Raw genomic sequence first — 21,716 nt, forward strand, 5'->3', positions numbered from 1 at the left:
ACTACTACACTACACTGCTACTACTACTACACTACTACTACTACTACACTACTACACTGCTACTACTACTACTACACTACTACACTGCTACTACTACTACTACACTACTACTACTACCACTACTACAACTACACTACTACACTACTACGATTTAAAAAAATCTTGGTCGACCGAAAGTCTTCTGTTCTTTTGTCCAGTCGATTGGTTGACATTTTTAAAATGTGTATTTTTCCATTTATAGACACACCCTGTGTGTTAAAAAAAAATCAACTACATGCATTGAGCTTCTCTGATACTTGAAACTTAATGTTCGCTGAAATAAGACACAAATGACTCAAGAGGGAGCCAGAAATCTAGATAACCAGAAGAAAGAAAAACAACCTTAAACTGACCCGATTATTCTCCTCCCACTCCTGCTGGCGTCAGCAGATTCTGCCATTACTCTCCTGAAGTTGCCGGTAATAGGTTAGCAGTCGGCAACTTTTCTCATGTTGAATGACCTTACCGTTTCTACCCATCTGCATGCCAGTTATGGTTTTCACACATTTCTGTGGAAAAGTTTAATTTCATTTAAAATAACGTCTTCATATGTCAAAATATATTGTAATGTGGAAAATCAAAATGATATCCAAATCTAAATTAAAATGATACTAATCTAAAAAAGTAACTTCTATTGCCAACTATGGTGAAAAAAATAGTCTACATAAAGCCAACAAATAAAAACATTGCAACCTGCAGGTAGAAAATATCCCGATAAATCCGATCCTGATCTGTTCAGACCTTGTATATTCCAGGATGAGATAGTAAAAGCTTTGTGTTCCACAGTGTCTTCCATAGTGTCTATTGTCATAGTGTCTACAAATCTGCGTGCCACCATTTTTGTGAGTTTATTTTAATTTATAACAATGTCTTCATATCTCAATGATCTACTGCTCGAGCTCCTCTTCCTCTTATAGAATATTAACTCAAAAGTATTGTGGAGCTCCTACACCTGAATATAAAACAGTTCCGGAACCCAAAATGAGTTCCGGAACCTATTCCAGTCCAAGTCAACCACTGATAAGAAGTAATCAGGTAGGGCTATTTTATGATGTTTCCACTGGATCAGAGCATGAAAGGTTTCTCTTTCACTCTGAGTGGTTATCGAAAGGGAGAGAGCTGGAAGGATTTTTCAAATACTTTGAGGAACTATTTGTAATTCTCAACGGATGTAAAAAATAAAAAAAAGACTTTGTTTACTTGCTGTTTTGAGGTGAAGAAAACATTTACTTTGAGAAGCTCCACAGTTTATTAGTGGTGGAGATTTAAAAACAAATCTAATTTGACTTGTCACAGTCACATGGTTAGCAGATGTTAATGCGAGTGTAGCGAAATGCTTGTGCTTCTAGTTCCGACAATGCAGTAATAACCAACAAGTAATCTAGCTAACAATTCCAAAACTACTACCTTATACACACAAGTGTAAGGGGATAAAGAATATGTACATAAAGATATATGAATGAGTGATGGTACAGAACGGCATAGGCAAGATGCAGTAGATGGTATAGAGTACAGTATATACATATGAGATGAGTAATGTAGGGTATGTAAACATTATATAACATGGCTAGTGATACATTTATTACATACATTTTTCCATTATTAAAGTTATTAAAGAGTTGAGTCAGTATGTTGGCAGCAGCCACTCAATGTTAGTGATGGCTGTTTAACAGTCTGATGGCCTTGAGATAGAAGCTGTTTTTCAGTCTCTCGGTCCCCTTTAAGCCAATCAGAAAGAGATCTCCCAAATGGACACATTTATATACCTACATTTGAATGCAGGACAGGTAGCTTATAGGCATATATACTTATATGTGTAATCAGGTGCGTGTCTAGCTGATAGAACTCTAGAACTCTCAGTGATAGAACTGTAGAACTCTCGTGATAGAACGTCTCTATAGAAGTAAAGGAGAGACTTCTAGCTGATAGAACTCTAGAATTCTCAGTGATAGAATGTCTCTATAGAAGTAAAGGAGATCATTCTCAGTGATAGAACTCTAGAATTCTCAGTGATAGAACTCTACAATTCTCAGTGATAGAACTCTAGAATTCTCAGTGATAGAACTCTGGAATTCTCAGTAATAGAATGTCTCTATAGAAGTAAAGGAGATAATTCTAAGTGATAGAACTCTATAATTCTCAGTGATAGAATGTCTCTATAGAAGTAAAGGAGAGAATTCTCAGTGATAGAACTCTAGAACTCCCAGTGATATAATGTCTCTATAGAAGTAAAGGAGAGAATTCTAGCTGATAGAACTCTAGAACTCTCAGTGATAGAACTCTAGAACTCCCAGTGATAGAACTCTAGAACTCCCAGTGATAGAATGTCTCTATAGAAACTCAACATTGACAGCAACGCTCCAAACAAAAGACAATTGACTAAAATTGAATTGACAAAACTCGGAAAATGGAATGAAATAAACCCACACTTTTTTTTCTCACAAGTGTAGCTCCGCAAACAACGTGTCCACGCCGACAATGAGAACGGTAATACTGGAATAACGATGTATTGTATTAACAGAAATTACCATAACCAAACAAACATTGTAGATTAGAAATGATGAGAGAGAGAGAGAGAGAGAGAGAGAGAGAGACAGAGAGAGAGAGAGAGAGAGAGAGAGAGAGAGAGAGTGAGAAAGAGAGAGAGAGAGAGAGACAGAGAGAGAGAGAGAGAGAGAAAGAGAGGGGAGAGAGACACAGAGAGAGAGAGAGAGAGAGAGAGATAGAGAGAGTGAGAAAGAGAGAGAGAGAGAGAGAGAGACAGAGAGAGAGAGAGAGACAGAGAGAGAGAGAGAGAGAGAGAGAGGGGAGAGAGACACAGAGAGAGAGAGAGAGAGAGAGAGATAGAGAGAAGTTCCATAGTACATCTGGAGGACAGCATGGCCAATGCAGACAATCCACCACACAGCGCCCAGATTTAAGGTCATACGGCCTCTGCAGAAATCACGGCATCCGTCCTCCTCGTGCTTCACGGAGCAGTGCAGAGCTGTTGTCAAGGCAGTCGTCAAGGAAGTGAGTTTGTGATTATACAGGATTTACATTGACAATCGTGTCAATGCATTGTTACGACATTTGTGGAGGCAAATGGCGATGCGGTACGGATCTGGATTTGTCCTCTGTCTGGACGCCTCTGGAGGCTCCTCGTTGCGTCACATCGTCCATATGGAGCCTCCAACCACATTTATGGATCAAACATAAATTAGCATTTTAGTCGAGGCCTCCACAATGAATTAGTTCACAGAGATGGGCGTAAATATATAGATATATATAGTATATATATTTGCTGCTGCTCAACTAAAAAAATCTTGGTCGGCCAACAGCCTACTGACCAAACAATCGACCAGTCGACTAATTGGGGTCAGCCCTAGTAACAACATTCTATTAATAACACAGCCCTAGTAACAACATTCTATTAATAACACAGCCCTAGTAACAACATTATATTAATAACACAGCCCTAGTAACAACATTCTATTAATAACACAGCCCTAGTAACAACATTCTATTAATAACACAGCCCTAGTAACAACATTCTATTAATAACACAGCCCTAGTAACAACATTCTATTAATAACACAGCCCTAGTAACAACATTCTATTAATAACACAGCCCTAGTAACAACATTCTATTAATAACACAGCCCTAGTAACAACATTCTATTAATAACACAGCCCTAGTAACAACATTCTATTAATAACACAGCCCTAGTAACAACATTCTATTAATAACACAGCCCTAGTAACAACATTCTATTAATAACACAGCCTTAGTAACAACATTCTATTAACAACACAGCCTTAGTAACAACATTCTATTAACAACACAGCCTTAGTAACAAGATTATATTAATAACACAGCCCTAGTAACAACATTATATTAATAACACAGCCTTAGTAACAACATTATATTAACAACACAGCCCTAGTAACAACATTCTATTAATAACACAGCCCTGGTAACAACATTCTATTAACAACACAGCCCTAGTAACAACATTCTATTAATAACACAGCCCTGGTAACAACATTCTATTAATAACAAAGCCCTAGTAACAACATTCTATTAATAACACAGCCCTAGTAACAACATTATATTAATAACACAGCCCTAGTAACAACATTTATTAATAACACAGCCCTAGTAACAACATTCTATTAATAACAAAGCCCTAGGAACAACATTCTATTAATAACACAGCCTTAGTAACAACATTCTATTAACAACACAGCCTTAGTAACAAGATTATATTAATAACACAGCCCTAGTAACAACATTATATTAATAACACAGCCTTAGTAACAACATTCTATTAACAACACAGCCCTAGTAACAACATTCTATTAATAACACAGCCCTGGTAACAACATTCTGTTAACAACACAGCCCTGGTAACAACATTCTATTAATAACACAGCCTTAGTAACAACATTCTATTAATAACATATCCCTAGTAACAACATTCTATTAATACCCTGGTAACAACATTCTATTAATAACACAGCCCTAGTAACAACATTCTATTAATAACACAGCCCAGGTAACAACATTATATTAATAACATATCCCTAGTAACAACATTCTATTAATACCCTGGTAACAACATTATATTAATAACACAGCCCTGGTAAGAACATTATATTAATAACACAGCCCTGGTAACAACATTATATTAATAACACAGCCCTGGTAACAACATTCTATTAATAACACAGCCCTGGTAACAACATTCTATTAACAACACAGCCCTGGTAACAACATTCTATTAACAACACAGCCCTAGTAATAACATTCTATTAATAACACATCCCTGGTAACAACATTATATTAATAACACAGCCCTAGTAACAACATTCTATTAATAACACAGCCCTAGTAACAACATTATATTAATAATAACACAGCCCTAGTAACAACATTCTATTAATAACACAGCCCTAGTAACAACATTCTATTAATAACACAGCCCTAGTAACAACATTCTATTAATAACACAGCCCTGGTAACAACATTATATTAATAACACAGCCCTAGTAACAACATTCTATTAATAACACAGCCCTAGTAACAACATTATATTAATAATAACACAGCCCTAGTAACAACATTCTATTAATAACACAGCCCTAGTAACAACATTATATTAATAACACAGCCCTGGTAACACCATTATATTAATAACACAGCCCTAGTAACAACATTCTATTAATAACACAGCCCTAGTAACAACATTCTATTAATAACACAGCCCTAGTAACAACATTCTATTAATAACACAGCCCTAGTAACAACATTCTATTAATAACACAGCTCTGGTAACAACATTCTATTAATAACACAGCCCTAGTAACAACATTCTATTAATAACACAGCCTTAGTAACAACATTCTATTAATAACACAGCCCTAGTAACAACATTATATTAATAACACAGCCCTAGTAACAACATTCTATTAATAACACAGCCCTGGTAACAACATTATATTAATAACACAGCCCTGGTAACAACATTATATTAATAACAGTCATCTCCTATTCAACCCTGACTCTATTAAACACTTTAACAGTCCCAGAGGACCAACATTCCTCTCCTCTCACTCCATGCCTCCTGTCTCATCTTGTTGTCCACTGGGACAGGTTTATGGGAGGTGATATGGGGGAGGGAGGGTAGAGAGGTGCTATAGAGGTGAGGGAGGTAGAGAGGAGAGGAAGGAAGGGGAGAGGGGAGGAAGAAGGAGAGCAAGAGAGAGGAGAGGAAGGGAGGTAGAGGAGGGTAGGGAGGAGTTATAGAGGGGAGGTTGGTAGAGGTAGAGAGGAGAGGAGAGGAGAGGAGAGGAGAGGAGAGGGAGGTAGAGGAGGGTAGGGAGTAGTAGAGAGGAGAGGAGAGGAGAGGGGTGAGATCGAGGGGAGAGGAGAGGAGAGAAGAGAAGAGGAGAGGAGAGGAGAGGAGAGGAGAGGAGAGATCGAGGGGAGAGGAGAGGAGAGGAGGTGAGATCGAGGAGAGAGGAGAGGAGAGGAGAGAGGTCAGATCGAGGGGAGAGGAGAGGAGAGGAGAGGAGGTGAGATCGAGGGGAGAGGCTACATAGAGGTGTTGTTAGAGCTGAAGTCTGGTATTCCCCGGCCAATCTAATCCATTATAACTGGACCACAGGGACCCCTCCACCACACACACACACACACACACACACACACACACACACACACACACACACACACACACACACACACACACACACACACACACACACACACACACACACACACACACACACACAGTGTCTGAAGTGAGGAAGCCTCCCCTCCTAAGGCCATTTAAGGACAACACAGATGAACACTGTGTGAGTGAGAATGAGAGACGTGTGTGTGTGTGTGTGTGTGTGTGTGTGGCTCGTCTCACCAGTCCCCGTGGACAGTGTATTGTAGTGTAGACAGTCACCATTATGTGTTAGTGAACTGAGAGAACAGCATCAGCTGAGAAACACACACCTCTACCTCTACCAGCTACACAACAGACTGATACACACCTCTACCAGCTACACAACAGACTGATACACACCTCTACCTCTACCAGCTACACAACAGACTGATACACTCCTCTACCTCTACCAGCTACACAACAGACTGATACACACCTCTACCAGCTACACAACAGACTGATACACACCTCTACCAGCTACACAACAGACTGATACACACCTCTACCTCTACCAGCTACACAACAGACTGATACACACCTCTACCTCTACCAGCTACACAACAGAGTGATACACACCTCTACCTCTACCAGCTACACAACAGACTGATACACACCTCTACCTCTACCAGCTACACAACAGACTGATACACACCTCTACCAGCTACACAACAGACTGATACACACCTCTACCAGCTACACAACAGACCGATACACACCTCTACCACTACCAGCTACACAACAGACTGATACACACCTCTACCTCTACCAGCTACACAACAGACTGATACACACCTCTACCTCTACCAGCTACACAACAGACTGATACACACCTCTACCAGCTACACAACAGACTGATACACACCTCTACCAGCTACACAACAGACTGATACACACCTCTACCTCTACCAGCTACACAACAGACTGATACACACCTCTACCACTACCAGCTACACAACAGACTGATACACACCTCTACCTCTACCAGCTACACAACAGACTGATACACACCTCTACCAGCTACACAACAGACTGATACACACCTCTACCAGCTACACAACAGACTGATACACACGTCTACCTCTACCAGCTACACAACAGACTGATACACACCTCTACCTCTACCAGCTACACAACAGACTGATACACACCTCTACCAGCTACACAACAGACTGATACACACCTCTACCTCTAACAGCTACACAATAGACTGCTCATTATAATGAGATGGATAACACAACTGACTGGTCATTATAATGAGATGGATAACACAACTGACTGGTCATTATAATGAGATGGATAACACAACTGACTGGTCATTATAATGAGATGGATAACACAACTGACTGGTCATTATAATGAGATGGACAACACAACTGACTGGTCATTATAATGAGATGAGATCTCTCTGTTTCTCTCTCTCTCTGTTTCTCTCTCTCTCTGTTTCTCTCTCTCTCTCTCTCTCTCTCTGTTTCTCTCTCGGTCTCTCTCTCTGTTTCTCTCTCTGTTTCTCTCTCTGTTTCTCTCTCTGTTTCTCTCTCTCTCTCTCTCTCTCTCTCTCTCTCTCTCTCTCTCTCTCTCTCTCTCTCTCTGTCTCTCTGTCTCTCTCTCTCGCTCTCTCTCTGTTTCTCTCTCTCTCTCTTCTCTCTCTCTGTTTCTCTCTCTCTCTCTCTCTGTTTCTCCCTCTCTCTGTTTCTCTCTCTCCCTCTCTCTCTCTCTCTCTCTCCCTGGAGATGTGCGTGTGTGTTAACAGTACATCTGTCTCTCCTCAGCATGGTGAAGTGGATCGAGGACGGGGTACCTGAGGACCCCTTCCTGAACCCTGAGCTCATGAAGAACAACCCCTGGGTGGAAAAGGGAAAGTGTGTCCTGTTGTAGACGATTACCACCCCTGACCCTGCCATGACCTCTGACCCCAGCCTGGTGGGGCATGGCAGGACAGCACTCACCCCCCCCCCCCCCCCACCATGAATGTACAACAGCTGATGTCCAGACCCCCCCCCCCTGCTAGTTTCAGCCACGTTGATGCATCACAGATTACCTTTAATATTCATGTTGATGTTGATATGAAGTGTATTTATGCAGCCAGTCACTCACTCACTCACTCAGTCACTCACTCAGTCACTCACTCAGTCACTCACTCCGTCACTCACTCACTCAGTCACTCACTCAGTCACTCACTCAGTCAGTCACTCACTCAGTCACTCACTCACTCAGTCACTCAGTCAGTCACTCACTCAGTCACTCACTCCGTCACTCACTCACTCAGTCACTCACTCAGTCACTCACTCAGTCAGTCACTCACTCAGTCACTCACTCACTCAGTCACTCAGTCACTCACTCAGTCACTCAGTCACTCAGTCAGGCAGCCAGTCAGCCAGTCAGTCAGTCAGCCAGTCAGCCAGTCAGTCAGCCAGTCAGTCAGCCAGTCAGTCAGCCAGTCAGCCAGTCAGCCAGTCAGCCAGCCAGTCAGCCAGTCAGTCAGTCAGTCAGCCAGTCAGTCAGCCAGTCTACACCATCCTCTAGGTCCATTAGAACAGAATGTGTCCAGTCAGTCAGCGATGAGGACACGGACTGGAGAGGACGTTGGATTTGAAGAGGAAGTTGTAAATTAGGCTTAATGCTTCTCCCTGTCTGTCTGCTCTCTGTCTGACTGCTCTGTGGTTGCTGAGGATTAGTTATACTGTCACTGGCAGAACACACAGACACACACACACACACACACACCCTGTTGACACACTGTACAGACGAGCCCCTTTAACTTATTAAATTATTGATGATGCTTTGTTTTATTTATTGATGTATTTATTGATAAGCTCCTCCTCCGCACGGTGGTCATGTTGTTGTCTATCCCCCAACAACAACAACAACAACAACAACAACAACAACAGTACTGGCCCCTCCTTACCACAGAACCATCTCTATTGCCTTTTCCACAGTCTCATTAACATGAGGATGGAACCATGAGAATGGAACCATGAGAATGGAACCATGAGGGTAGAACCATGAGAATGGAACCATGGGAATGGAACCATGAGAATGGAACCATGGGAATGGAACCATGAGAATGGAACCATGAGGGTGGAACCATGGGAATGGAACCATGAGAATGGAACCATGAGGGTAGAACCATGAGAATGGAACCATGGGAATGGAACCATGAGAATGGAACCATGGGAATGGAACCATGAGAATGGAACCATGAGGGTGGAACCATGGGAATGGAACCATGAGAATGGAACCATGGGAATGGAACCATGAGGGTAGAACCATGAGAATGGAACCATGGGAATGGAACCATGAGAATGGAACCATGAGGGTGGAACCATGGGAATGGAACCATAAGAATGGAACCATGAGGATGGAACCATGATAATGGAACCATGAGGGTGGAACCATGGGAATGGAACCATGAGAATGGAACCATGAGGGTGGAACCATGGGAATGGAACCATGAGGGTGGAACCATGAGAATGGAACCATGAGAATGGAACCATGAGGGTGGAACATGGGAATGGAACCATGAGAATGGAACCATGGGAATGGCACCATGAGGGTGGAACCATGATGATGGAACCATGAGGGTGGTACCAAGGGAATGGAACCATGATGATGGAACCATGAGGATGGAACAATGGGGATGGATCCATGAGGCAGCCTGAGGTTAGATCTTCAACACTACTGACCAAACACAATCACTCTGGCCCCAGCATGTGTGTGGTAACGTGTGTGTGTGTGTGTGTGTGTGTGTGTGTGTGTGTGTGTGTGTGTGTGTGTGTGTCTGTGTGGTATCGTGGTATGAAAAATAATTTTTACTTTTTTGCAATTTAAAAACGATTAAAAGTTGCCGGGATAACATTTCCCTGGACCCTCGGCTACAGAAAATGTTCCCAGACCCTCGGCACCTGAAAATGTTCCCAGACCCTCGGCTCCTGAAAATGTTCCCCTGACCCTAGGCTACTGAAAATGTTCCCCTGACCCTAGGCTACTGAAAATGTTCCCCTGACCCTAGGCTACTGAAAATGTTCTCCTGACCCTAGGCTACTGAAAATTTTCCCCTGACCCTAGGCTACTGAAAATGTTCTCCTGACCCTAGGCTACTGAAAATGTTCCCCTGACCCTAGGCTACTGAAAATGTTCCCAGACCCTAGGCTACTGAAAATGTTCCCAGACCCTCGGCTACTGAAAATGTTCCCAGACCCTCGGCTCCTGAAAATGTTCCCAGACACTCGGCTCCTGAAAATCTTCCCAGACACTCGGCTACCGAAAATGTTCCCAGACCCTCGGCTCCTGAAAATGTTCCCAGACCCTCGGCTCCTGAAAATGTTCCCAGACACTCGGCTACTGAAAATGTTCCCAGACCCTCGGCTACTGAAAATGTTCCCTTGACCCTAGGCTACTGAAAATGTTCCCTTAACCCTAGGCTACTGAAAATGTTCCCCTGACCCTAGGCTACTGAAAATGTTCCCTTGACCCTAGGCTACTGAAAATGTTCCCTTGACCCTAGGCTACTGAAAATGTTCCCAGACCCTAGGCTACTGAAAATGTTCCCCTGACCCTAGGCTACAGAAAATGTTCTCCTGACCCTAGTCTACTGAAAATGTTCCCCGGACCCTAGGCTACTGAAAATGTTCCCCGGTCCCTAGTCTACTGAAAATGTTCCCCGGACCCTAGGCTACTGAAAATGTTCCCAGACCCTAGGCTACTGAAAATGTTCCCCTGACCCTAGGCTACTGAAAATGTTCCCAGACCCTAGGCTACTGAAAATGTTCCCCTGACCCTAGGCTACTGAAAATGTTCCCAGACCCTAGGCTACTGAAAATGTTCCCAGACCCTAGGCTACTGAAAATGTTCCCAGACCCTAGGCTACTGAAAATGTTCCCCTGACCCTAGGCTATTGAAAATGTTCCCAGACCCTAGGCTACTGAAAATGTTCCCCTGACCCTAGGCTACTGAAAATGTTCCCCTGACCCTAGGCTACTGAAAATGTTCCCCTGACCCTAGGCTACAGAAAATGTTCCCCTGACCCTAGGCTACTGAAAATGTTCCCCTGACCCTAGGCTACAGAAAATGTTCCCCTGACCCTCGGCTACTGAAAATGTTCCCCTGACCCTAGGCTACAGAAAATGTTCCCCTGACCCTCGGCTCCTGAAAATGTTCCCCTGACCCTAGTCTACTGAAAATGTTCCCCTGACCCTAGGCTACTGAAAATGTTCCCCGGACCCTAGGCTACTGAAAATGTTCCCTTGACCCTAGGCTACTGAAAATGTTCCCAGACCCTAGGCTACTGAAAATGTTCCCCTGACCCTCGGCTACAGAAAATGTTCCCCTGACCCTCGGCTCCTGAAAATGTTCCCCTGACCCTAGTCTACTGAAAATGTTCCCCTGACCCTAGGCTACTGAAAATGTTCCCCGGACCCTAGGCTACTGAAAATGTTCCCCGGACCCTCCCGATTTACAAATTAATCAGTGTGTGTGTGTGTGTGTGTGAGTGTGTGTATGTGTGTGTGTGTGTTTGTCTAAGAAACAACTTCCTGCTATGAAAAAGGGTGAAAGGTCAGAAACCCGGGTTTGGGCATTGGGCGTTGCTATGTGGACCGGACTGGGCCTGTGTTTTTTATTTATTTACCACAACTAGAACCCGTGGAACCGTCTAGACGTGTTGTTTCCTTGTGCTGAGATTGCTGTGGAACAGGATTATTATTGTTATTGTTGTTATTATTGTTATTATTATTGTTATTGTTATTATTATTGTTATTGTTATTATTATTGTTATTGTTATTATTATTATTATTGTTATTGTTATTATTATTGTTATTGTTATTATTATTGTTATTGTTATTATTATTGTTATTGTTATTATTATTGTTATTGTTGTTATTATTGTTATTATTATTGTTATTGTTATTATTATTGTTATTGTTATTGTTATTATTATTGTTATTGTTATTATTATTGTTATTGTTATTATTATTATTATTGTTATTGTTATTATTATTGTTATTGTTATTATTATTATTATTGTTATTGTTATTATTATTGTTATTATTATTGTTATTGTTATTATTATTGTTATTGTTATTGTTATTATTATTGTTATTGTTATTATTATTGTTATTGTTATTATTATTATTGTTGTTATTGTTATTATTATTGTTATTGTTATTATTATGATGCATCTGATCATCTATTACTCTAAATGACGACGAGCAATAAAGTTGAGATCCTTTTTTAAAATATATATATTGCATGTTTTACTAAAAAAAAACGTTGATCTTAGTCAATAAAAATAGTTTTTAAGACAGCTCTGTTGTCTTTATTTGGTGTGTGTGTGTGTGTGTGTGTGTGTGTGTGTGTGTGTGTGTGTGTGTGTGTGTGTGTGTGTGTGTGTGTGTGTGTGTGTGTTGGACGTCGTACTGTCACATGTACTTGAACTGTCTCTCCTGACTCTTCCTCTGTTGGTTCTGTGGATGGATGGAGGAAGACGAGGACGGTGGACGGGGGGAGAGATGGAGCCGCCTGAAGCAGACAGGCAGACGCTCCTCTTCCCAGAGTACTTCCAAACTCTCTCTCTCTTTCTCGTCTCTCCTCTCGCTATCTCTCACTCTCTCTCTCGTCTCTCTCTCTCTCTCTCCCTCTCTCTCTCTGTCTCTCTCTCTCTCTCTCTCTCTCTCTCTCTCTCTCTCTCTCTCTCCCTCTGTCTATCTATCTCCTCTCTCTCTTTCCTCTCTCTCTCCTCTCTCTTTTAAATAATGTATGGTAGAAAGAGGAAGGTATGTAGGGGGATGCTCTTCTCTCCTCTCCTCTCCTCTTTAATAATAGAGTGGTATGAGACATTGACTGTCACTCTGGATCCCTCCTTCCCTCCCTCCCTCCTCTCCCCTTCTATCCCCTCCTCTCCCCTCCTCTCCTGTCCTCTCTCCTCCCCTCCCCTCCCATCCATCCTCTCCCCTTCTATCCCCTCCTCTCCTGTTCTCTCCTGTCCTCTCTCCTCCCCTCTGTAGTCACAGGGAACTAATGGATAATGGCATCTGCCTCCCCATTCACTCTCAGATTACACACACACACACACACACACACACACACACACACACACACACACACACACACACACACACACACACACACACACACACACACACAAAGGCACTAATGGCCTGTGGGCAATATGCATCTCCATTTACTCTGGGATCAGGGATTAACACTCCCACTCTCCATCCACAGCATCATTTGACCCCACTCTGAAGCACCAATCTAATGTTCAATCTCTATCACTGTATCAGTCTCTACGTGTTGTTACCAATCTAATGTTCAATCTCTATCACTGTATCAGTCTCTACGTGTTGTTACCAATCTAATGTTCAATCTCTATCAGTCTCTCTCTCTCTCTCTTTCTCTCTCTCTCGCTCACTCTCTCTTTCTTTCTCTCTCACTCTCTCTCTCCCCCTCTCTGTCTCTGTCTCACTCACTCTCTCTATCACTCTCTCTCCCCCTCTCTGTCTCTCTCTCAATCACTCTCTCTCCCCCTCTCTGTCTCTCTCTCTCAATCACTCTCTCCCCCTCTCTGTCTCTCTCACTCACTCTCTCTCCCCCTCTCTGTCTCTCTCTCTCTCACTCACTCTCTCCCCCTCTCTCTTTCTGTCTCTCTCACTCACTCTCTCCCCCTCTCTCTTTGTCTCTCACTCACTCTCTCTCCACCTCTCTGTCTCTCACTCACTCACTCTCTCTCCCCCTCTCTGTCTCTCTCTCACTCACTCTCTCTCCCCCTCTCTGTCTCTCTCTCACTCACTCTCTCTCCCCCTCTCTGTCTCACTCACTCTCTCTCCCTCTCTCTGTCTCTCTCTCAATCACTCTCTCTCCCCCTCTCTGTCTCTCTCTCACTCACTCTCTCTCCCCTCTCTGTCTCTCTCTCACTCACTCTCTCTCCCCCGCTCTGTCTCTCACTCACTCTCTCTCCCCCTCTCTGTCTCTCTCTCACTCACTCTCTCTCCCCCTCTCTGTCTCTCTCTCACTCACTCTCTCTCCCCCTCTCTCTCAATCACTCTCTCTCCCCCTATCTGTCTCTCTCTCACTCACTCTCTCTCCCCTCTCTGTCTCTCTCACTCACTCTCTCTCCCCCTCTCTGTCTCACTCACTCTCTCTCCCCCTCTCTGTCTCTCTCTGACTCACTCTCTCTCCCCCTCTCTGTCTCACTCACTCTCTCTCCCCCTCTCTGTCTCTCTCTCACTCACTCTCTCTCCCCTCTCTGTCTCTCTCTCACTCACTCTCTCTCCCCTCTCTGTCTCTCTCTCACTCACTCTCTCTCCCCCTCTCTCTCAATCACTCTCTCTCCCCCTATCTGTCTCTCTCTCACTCACTCTCTCTCCCCTCTCTGTCTCTCTCACTCACTCTCTCTCCCCCTCTCTGTCTCACTCACTCTCTCTCCCTCTCTCTGTCTCTCTCTCAATCACTCTCTCTCCCCCTCTCTGTCTCTCTCTCACTCACTCTCTCTCCCCTCTCTGTCTCTCTCTCACTCACTCTCTCTCCCCCTCTCTGTCTCTCTCTCACTCACTCTCTCTCCCCCTCTCTGTCTCTCTCTCACTCACTCTCTCTCCCCCTCTCTCTCAATCACTCTCTCTTCCCCTATCTGTCTCTCTCTCACTCACTCTCTCTCCCCTCTCTGTCTCTCTCACTCACTCTCTCTCCCCCTCTCTGTCTCACTCACTCTCTCTCCCCCTTTCTGTCTCTCTCTCTCAATCACTCTCTCTCCCCCTCTCTGTCTCTCTCTCACTCACTCTCTCCCCCCTCTGTGTCTCTCTCTCTCTCTCTCTCTCTCTCTCTCTCTCTCTCTCTCTCTCTCTCTCTCTCCCTCAACCCTCTACGTCTCTCTCTCTCAGGGGAAGGTTATTAATACACCGACTGGACCATGCAGTAGAATCAGCTATGATATTTAATGAGCTGTACAGCAGGCTGAGACATGTAGTTAGGGGACATGAGGGTGTGTTGTGGGGTGAACTGTACAGCAGGCTGAGACATGTAGTTAGGGAGACATGAGGGTGTGTTGTGGGGTGAGCTGAGACATGTAGTTAGGGGACATGAGGGTGTGTTGTGGGGTGAACTGAGACATATAGTTAGGGAGACATGAGGGTGTGTTGTGGGGTGAGCTGAGACATGTAGTTGGGGAGACATGAGGGTGTATGTGGGGTGAGCTGAGACATGTAGTCAGGGAGACATGAGGGTGTGTTTTGGGGTGAGCTGAGACATGTAGTTGGGGAGACATGAGGGTGTGTTGTGGGTTGAGCTGAGACATGTAGTTAGGGGGACATGAGGGTGTGTTGTGGGGTGAGCTGAGACATGTAGTTAGGGGGACATGAGGGTGTGTTGTGGGGTGAGCTGAGACATGTAGTTAGGGGGACATGAGGGTGTGTTGTGGGGTGAGCTGAGACATGTAGTTAGGAGGACATGAGGGTGTGTTGTGGGGTGAGCTGAGACATGTAGTTATGGAGACATGAGGGTGTGTTGTGGGGTGAGCTGAGACATGTAGTTAGGGGGACATGAGGGTGTGTTGTGGGGTGAGCTGAGACATGTAGTTAGGGGGACATGAGGGTGTGTTGTGGGGTGAGCTGAGACATCTTGTTAGGGGGACATGAGGGTGTGTTTTGGGGTGAACTGAGACATGTAGTTAGGGGGGCATGAGGGTGTGTTGTGGGGTGAGCTGAGACATGTAGTTAGGGGGGCATGAGGGTGTGTTGTGGGGTGAACTGAGACATGTAGTTGGGGAGACATGAGGGTGTGTTGTGGGGTGAGCTGAGACATGTAGTTGGGGAGACATGAGGGTGTGTTGTGGGGTGAGCTGAGACATGTAGTTAGGAGGACATGAGGGTGTGTTGTGGGGTGAACTGAGACATGTAGTTGGGGAGACATGAGGGTGTGTTGTGGGGTGAGCTGAGACATGTAGTTGGGGAGACATGAGGGTGTGTTGTGGGGTGAGCTGAGACATGTAGTTAGGGGGGCATGAGGGTCTGTCACATGATCTCAATATATATAAACACCTGTTCTGAAAGGCCCCAGAGTCTATCTATCTATCTCTATCTCTACCATCACTAAGGGTTAATCCATCTCTACCATCACTAAGGGTTAATCTATCTCTACCATCACTAAGGGTTAATCTATATATACCATCACTAAGGGTTATTCCATCTCTACCATCACTAAGGGTTAATCTATCTCTACCATCACTACCACACTAAGGGTTAATCTATCTCTACCATCACTAAGGGTTAATCCATCTCTACCATCACTAAGGGTTAATCCATCTCTACCACAATAAGGGTTAATCTATCTCTACCATCACTAAGGGTTAATCCATCTCTACCATCACTAAGGGTTAATCCATCTCTACCACACTAAGGGTTAATCCATCTCTACCACACTAAGGGTTAATCCATCTCTACCATCACTAAGGGTTAATCCATCTCTACCATCTCTACCACACTAAGGGTTAATCCATCTCTACCATCTCTACCATCACTAAGGGTTAATCCTTCTCTACCACACTAAGGGTTAATCCATCTCTACCATCTCTACCATCACTAAGGGTTAATCCATCTCTACCATCTCTACCACACTAAGGGTTAATCCATCTCTACCATCTCTACCATCACTAAGGGTTAATCCATCTCTACCACACTAAGGGTTAATCCATCTCTACCATCTCTACCATCACTAAGGGTTAATCCATCTCTACCACACTAAGGGTTAATCCATCTCTACCATCACTAAGGGTTAATCCATCTCTACCATCACTAAGGGTTAATCCATCTCTACCATCACTACCACACTAAGGGTTAATCCATCTCTACCATCACCAAGGGTTAATCCATCTCTACCACACTAAGGGTTAATCCATCTCTACCATCTCTACCATCACTAAGGGTTAATCCATCTCTACCACACTAAGGGTTAATTAATCTCTACCACACTAAGGGTTAATCCATCTCTACCACACTAAGGGTTAATCCATCTCTACCACACTAAGGGTTAATCCATCTCTACCATCTCTACCATCACTAAGGGTTAATCCATCTCTACCACACTAAGGGTTAATCCATCTCTACCATCACTAAGGGTTAATCCATCTCTACCAAACTAAGGGTTAATCCATCTCTACCACCACTAAGGGTTAATCCATCTCTACCAACACTAAGGGTTAATCCATCTCTACCATCACTAAGGGTTAATCCATCTCTACCACACTAAGGGTTAATCCATCTCTACCATCACTAAGGGTTAATCTATCTCTACCATCACTAAGGGTTAATCCATCTCTACCATCACTAAGGGTTAATCCATCTCTACCACACTAAGGTTTAATCCATCTCTGCCATCACTACCACACTAAGGGTTAATCCATCTCTACCATCACTAACGTTTAATCCATCTCTACCATCACTACCACACTAAGGGTTAATCCATCTCTACCATCTCTAACATCACTAAGGGTTAATCCATCTCTACCACACTAAGGGTTAATCCATCTCTACCACAGTAAGGGTTAATCCATCTCTACCACACTAAGGGTTAATCCATCTCTATCACACTAAGGGTTAATCCATCTCTACCATCACTAAGGGTTAATCTATCTCTACCATCACTAATGTTTAATCCATCTCTACCATCACTAAGGGTTAATCCATCTCTACCATCTCTACCATCACTAAGGGTTAATCCATCTCTAACATCACTAAGGGTTAATCCATCTCTACCACACTAAGGTTTAATCCATCTCTGCCATCACTACCACACTAAGGGTTAATCCATCTCTACCATCACTAACGTTTAATCCATCTCTACCATCACTACCACACTAAGGGTTAATCCATCTCTACCATCTCTACCATCACTAAGGGTTAATCCATCTCTACCACACTAAGGGTTAATCCATCTCTACCACAGTAAGGGTTAATCCATCTCTACCACACTAAGGGTTAATCCATCTCTACCATCTCTACCATCACTAAGGGTTAATCCATCGCTACCACACTAAGGGTTAATCCATCTCTACCATCACTAAGGGTTTATCCATCTCTACCATCTCTACCATCAATCAGGGTTAATCCCTCTCTACCACACTAAGGGTTAATCCATCTCTACCACACTAAGGGTTAATCAATCTCTACCATCACTAAGGGTTAATCCATCTCTACCACACTAAGGGTTAATCCATCTCTACCACACTAAGGGTTAATCCATCTCTACCATCTCTACCATCACTAAGGGTTAATCCATCTCTACCATCACTAAGGGTTAATCCATCTCTACCATCACTAAGGGTTAATCCATCTCTACCATCACTAAGGGTTAATCCATCTCTACCACACTAAGGGTTAATACATCTCTACCAACACTAAGGGTTAATCCATCTCTACCACACTAAGGGTTAATCCACCTCTACCATCACTAAGGGTTAATCCATCTCTACCATCACTAAGGGTTAATCCATCTCTACCATCACTAAGGGTTATCCCATCTCTACCACACTAAGGGTTAATCAATCTCTACCACACTAAGGGTTAATCCATCTCTACCACACTAAGGGTTAATCCATCTCTACCATCTCTACCATCACTAAGGGTTAATCCATCTCTACCACACTAAGGGTTAATCCATCTCTACCATCACTAAGGGTTTATCCATCTCTACCATCTCTACCATCAATCAGGGTTAATCCCTCTCTACCACACTAAGGGTTAATCCATCTCTACCATCACTAAGGGTTAATCCATCTCTACCATCACTAAGGGTTAATCCATCTCTACCACACTAAGGGTTAATCCATCTCTACCATCACTAAAGGTTAATCTATTACTACCACACTAATGGTTCCAGTCATTGGCAACAGAGAACTGGAAGGAAAGGCGGATGAAGGAGGAATTGGCTTTGGGGATGACTAGTGAAATATACCTGTGCAGCGCGTGCTACGAGTGGGTGCTGCTATGGTGACCAGTGAGCTGAGATAATAAACAGTAGCAGCAGCGTGACGTCCTGTACACAAGACTAAAACACACACACACGCAACCACGGCAACCACGTGCACAGACCCCTGGCTCCAGGGATATGGGAGACTCAGGAAGTACATTTAATTTCTCCTAAATGAGGACAGAGAAACCCTGACCTCAACAGTTAGTAAAACACACACACACACGCTGACACACTCCCTGCGAGCTGAACTCTGTTCTTGGGGTTAATTAGACGGTGTGTGTGTGTGTGTGTGTGTGTGTGTGTGTGTGTGTGTGTGTGTGTGTGTGTGTGTGTGTGTGTGTGTGTGTGTGTGTGTCAGTGATGGGATCATTGCTCTATGCTCCAATTTTAGTCTGAATGAAACACTGACGTAGGACCCTATTCCCACATAGGACTCTGGCCAAAACTAGTGCACTACATAGGACTGTAGTGTACTACATAGGGAATAGGGTGCCATGTCAAGGACAGCTCTCTACAACTCAGTATAGAGTGACAACACACAGACACAGAACTAAGAGAGACAGAGAGATGAGGTCTCTACAACTCAGTATAGAGTGACTGACAACACACAGACACAGAACTAAGAGAGACAGAGAGATGAGGTCTCTACAACTCATTATAGAGTGACTGACAACACACAGAACTAAGAGAGACAGAGAGATGAGGTCTCTACAACTCATTATAGAGTGGCTGACAACACACAGACACAGAACTAAGAGAGACAGAGAGATGAGGTCTCTACAACTCATTATAGAGTGACTGACAACACACAGACACAGAACTGAGAGAGACAGAGAGATGAGGTCTCTACAACTCATTATAGAGTGGCTGACAACACACAGACACAGAACTAAGAGAGACAGAGAGATGAGGTCTCTACAACTCGTTATAGAGTGGCTGACAACACACAGAACTAAGAGAGACAGAGAGATGAGGTCTCTACAACTCAGTATAGAGTGACTGACAACACACAGACACAGAACTAAGAGAGACAGAGAGATGAGGTCTCTACAACTCAGTATAGAGTGACTGACAACAAACAGAACTAAGAGAGACAGAGAGATGAGGTCTCTACAACTCATTATAGAGTGACTGACAACACAAAGAACTAAGAGAGACAGAGAGATGAGGTCTCTACAACTCATTATAGAGTGACTGACAACACACAGACACAGAACTGAGACAGAGAGATGAGGTCTCTACAACTCATTATAGAGTGACTGACAACACACAGACACAGAACTAAGAGAGACAGAGAGATGAGGTCTCTACAACTCATTATAGAGTGACTGACAACACACAGACACAGAACTAAGAGAGATAGAGAGATGAGGTCTCTACAACTCATTATAGAGTGGCTGACAACACACAGAACTAAGAGAGACAGAGAGATGAGGTCTCTACAACTCAGTATAGAGTGACTGACAACACACAGACACAGAACTGAGAGAGACAGAGAGATGAGGTCTCTACAACTCATTATAGAGTGGCTGACAACACACAGAACTAAGAGAGACAGAGAGATGAGGTCTCTACAACTCAGTATAGAGTGACTGACAACACACAGACACAGAACTAAGAGAGACAGAGAGATGAGGTCTCTACAACTCATTATAGAGTGACTGACAACACACAGACACAGAACTAAGAGAGACAGAGAGATGAGGTCTCTACAACTCATTATAGAGTGACTGACAACACACAGAACTAAGAGAGACAGAGAGATGAGGTATAGAGAACGAGTGAACAAAAGATCAGAGAACATTCCTAAAACATTACCAACCATGTAATGAAATGTAACCATGTTTGAACTTTTAGAAAACGTTCTGTTAAAGTAACGAAGTACCAAGAAAATAACGTTATTTTATCCTGCAACGTTCCTGCAACATTCCTGCAACAATCTTACATTATTCCTGCAACAATCCTATAACATTCCCAGAATTTTTTTCGGAAGATTGTATGCAAAATAACCGTACAACAACCTAGATCTCACCAAGCTCTGAGAAACATAAGGTTCTCAGAACGTTATGCGCTAGCTGGGGAATAGAGAGAGAGAGGTTGGAAAGACGTGTTTGTTGTAATTAAGGTTCTCCGAACGTTATGCGCTAGCTGGGGAATAGAGAGAGAGAGGTTGGAAGGACGTGTTGGTTGTAATTAGGGTTCTCAGAACGTCATGCGCTAGCTGGGGAATAGAGAGAGAGGTTGGAAGGACGTGTTGTTTGTAATTAAGGTTCTCCGAACGTTATGCGCTAGCTGGGGAATAGAGAGAGAGAGGTTGGAAGGACGTGTTGGTTGTAATTAGGGTTCTCAGAACGTCATGCGCTAGCTGGGGAATAGAGAGAGAGGTTGGAAGGACGTGTTGGTTGTAATTAAGGTTCTCAGAATGTTATGCGCTAGCTGGGGAAAAGAGAGAGAGAGGTTGGAAGGACGTGTTGGTTGTAATTAAGGTTCTCAGAACGTCATGCGCTAGCTGGGGAATAGAGAGAG

At 43.6% G+C, this 21,716-nt stretch overlaps 1 protein-coding gene across 1 annotated transcript in view; it reads left to right on the forward strand.

The window, feature by feature from the left end:
- Window positions 1–8,428, forward strand: part of LOC118947125 (guanine nucleotide-binding protein G(I)/G(S)/G(O) subunit gamma-13-like) — an 18,444-nt gene extending 10,016 nt beyond the window's left edge. Inside the window, exon 3 of the mRNA XM_036972338.1 lies at window positions 8,003–8,428. Within this exon, the coding sequence (XP_036828233.1) occupies window positions 8,003–8,108 (106 nt within the window). The 3' untranslated portion in view covers window positions 8,109–8,428. The remainder of the gene's footprint in view (window positions 1–8,002) is intronic.
- The last annotated feature ends 13,288 nt before the right edge of the window (window positions 8,429–21,716 follow it).

Source organism: Oncorhynchus mykiss, unplaced genomic scaffold (genome assembly GCF_013265735.2).
Source record: "Oncorhynchus mykiss isolate Arlee unplaced genomic scaffold, USDA_OmykA_1.1 un_scaffold_140, whole genome shotgun sequence".
NCBI lineage: Eukaryota > Metazoa > Chordata > Actinopteri > Salmoniformes > Salmonidae > Oncorhynchus > Oncorhynchus mykiss.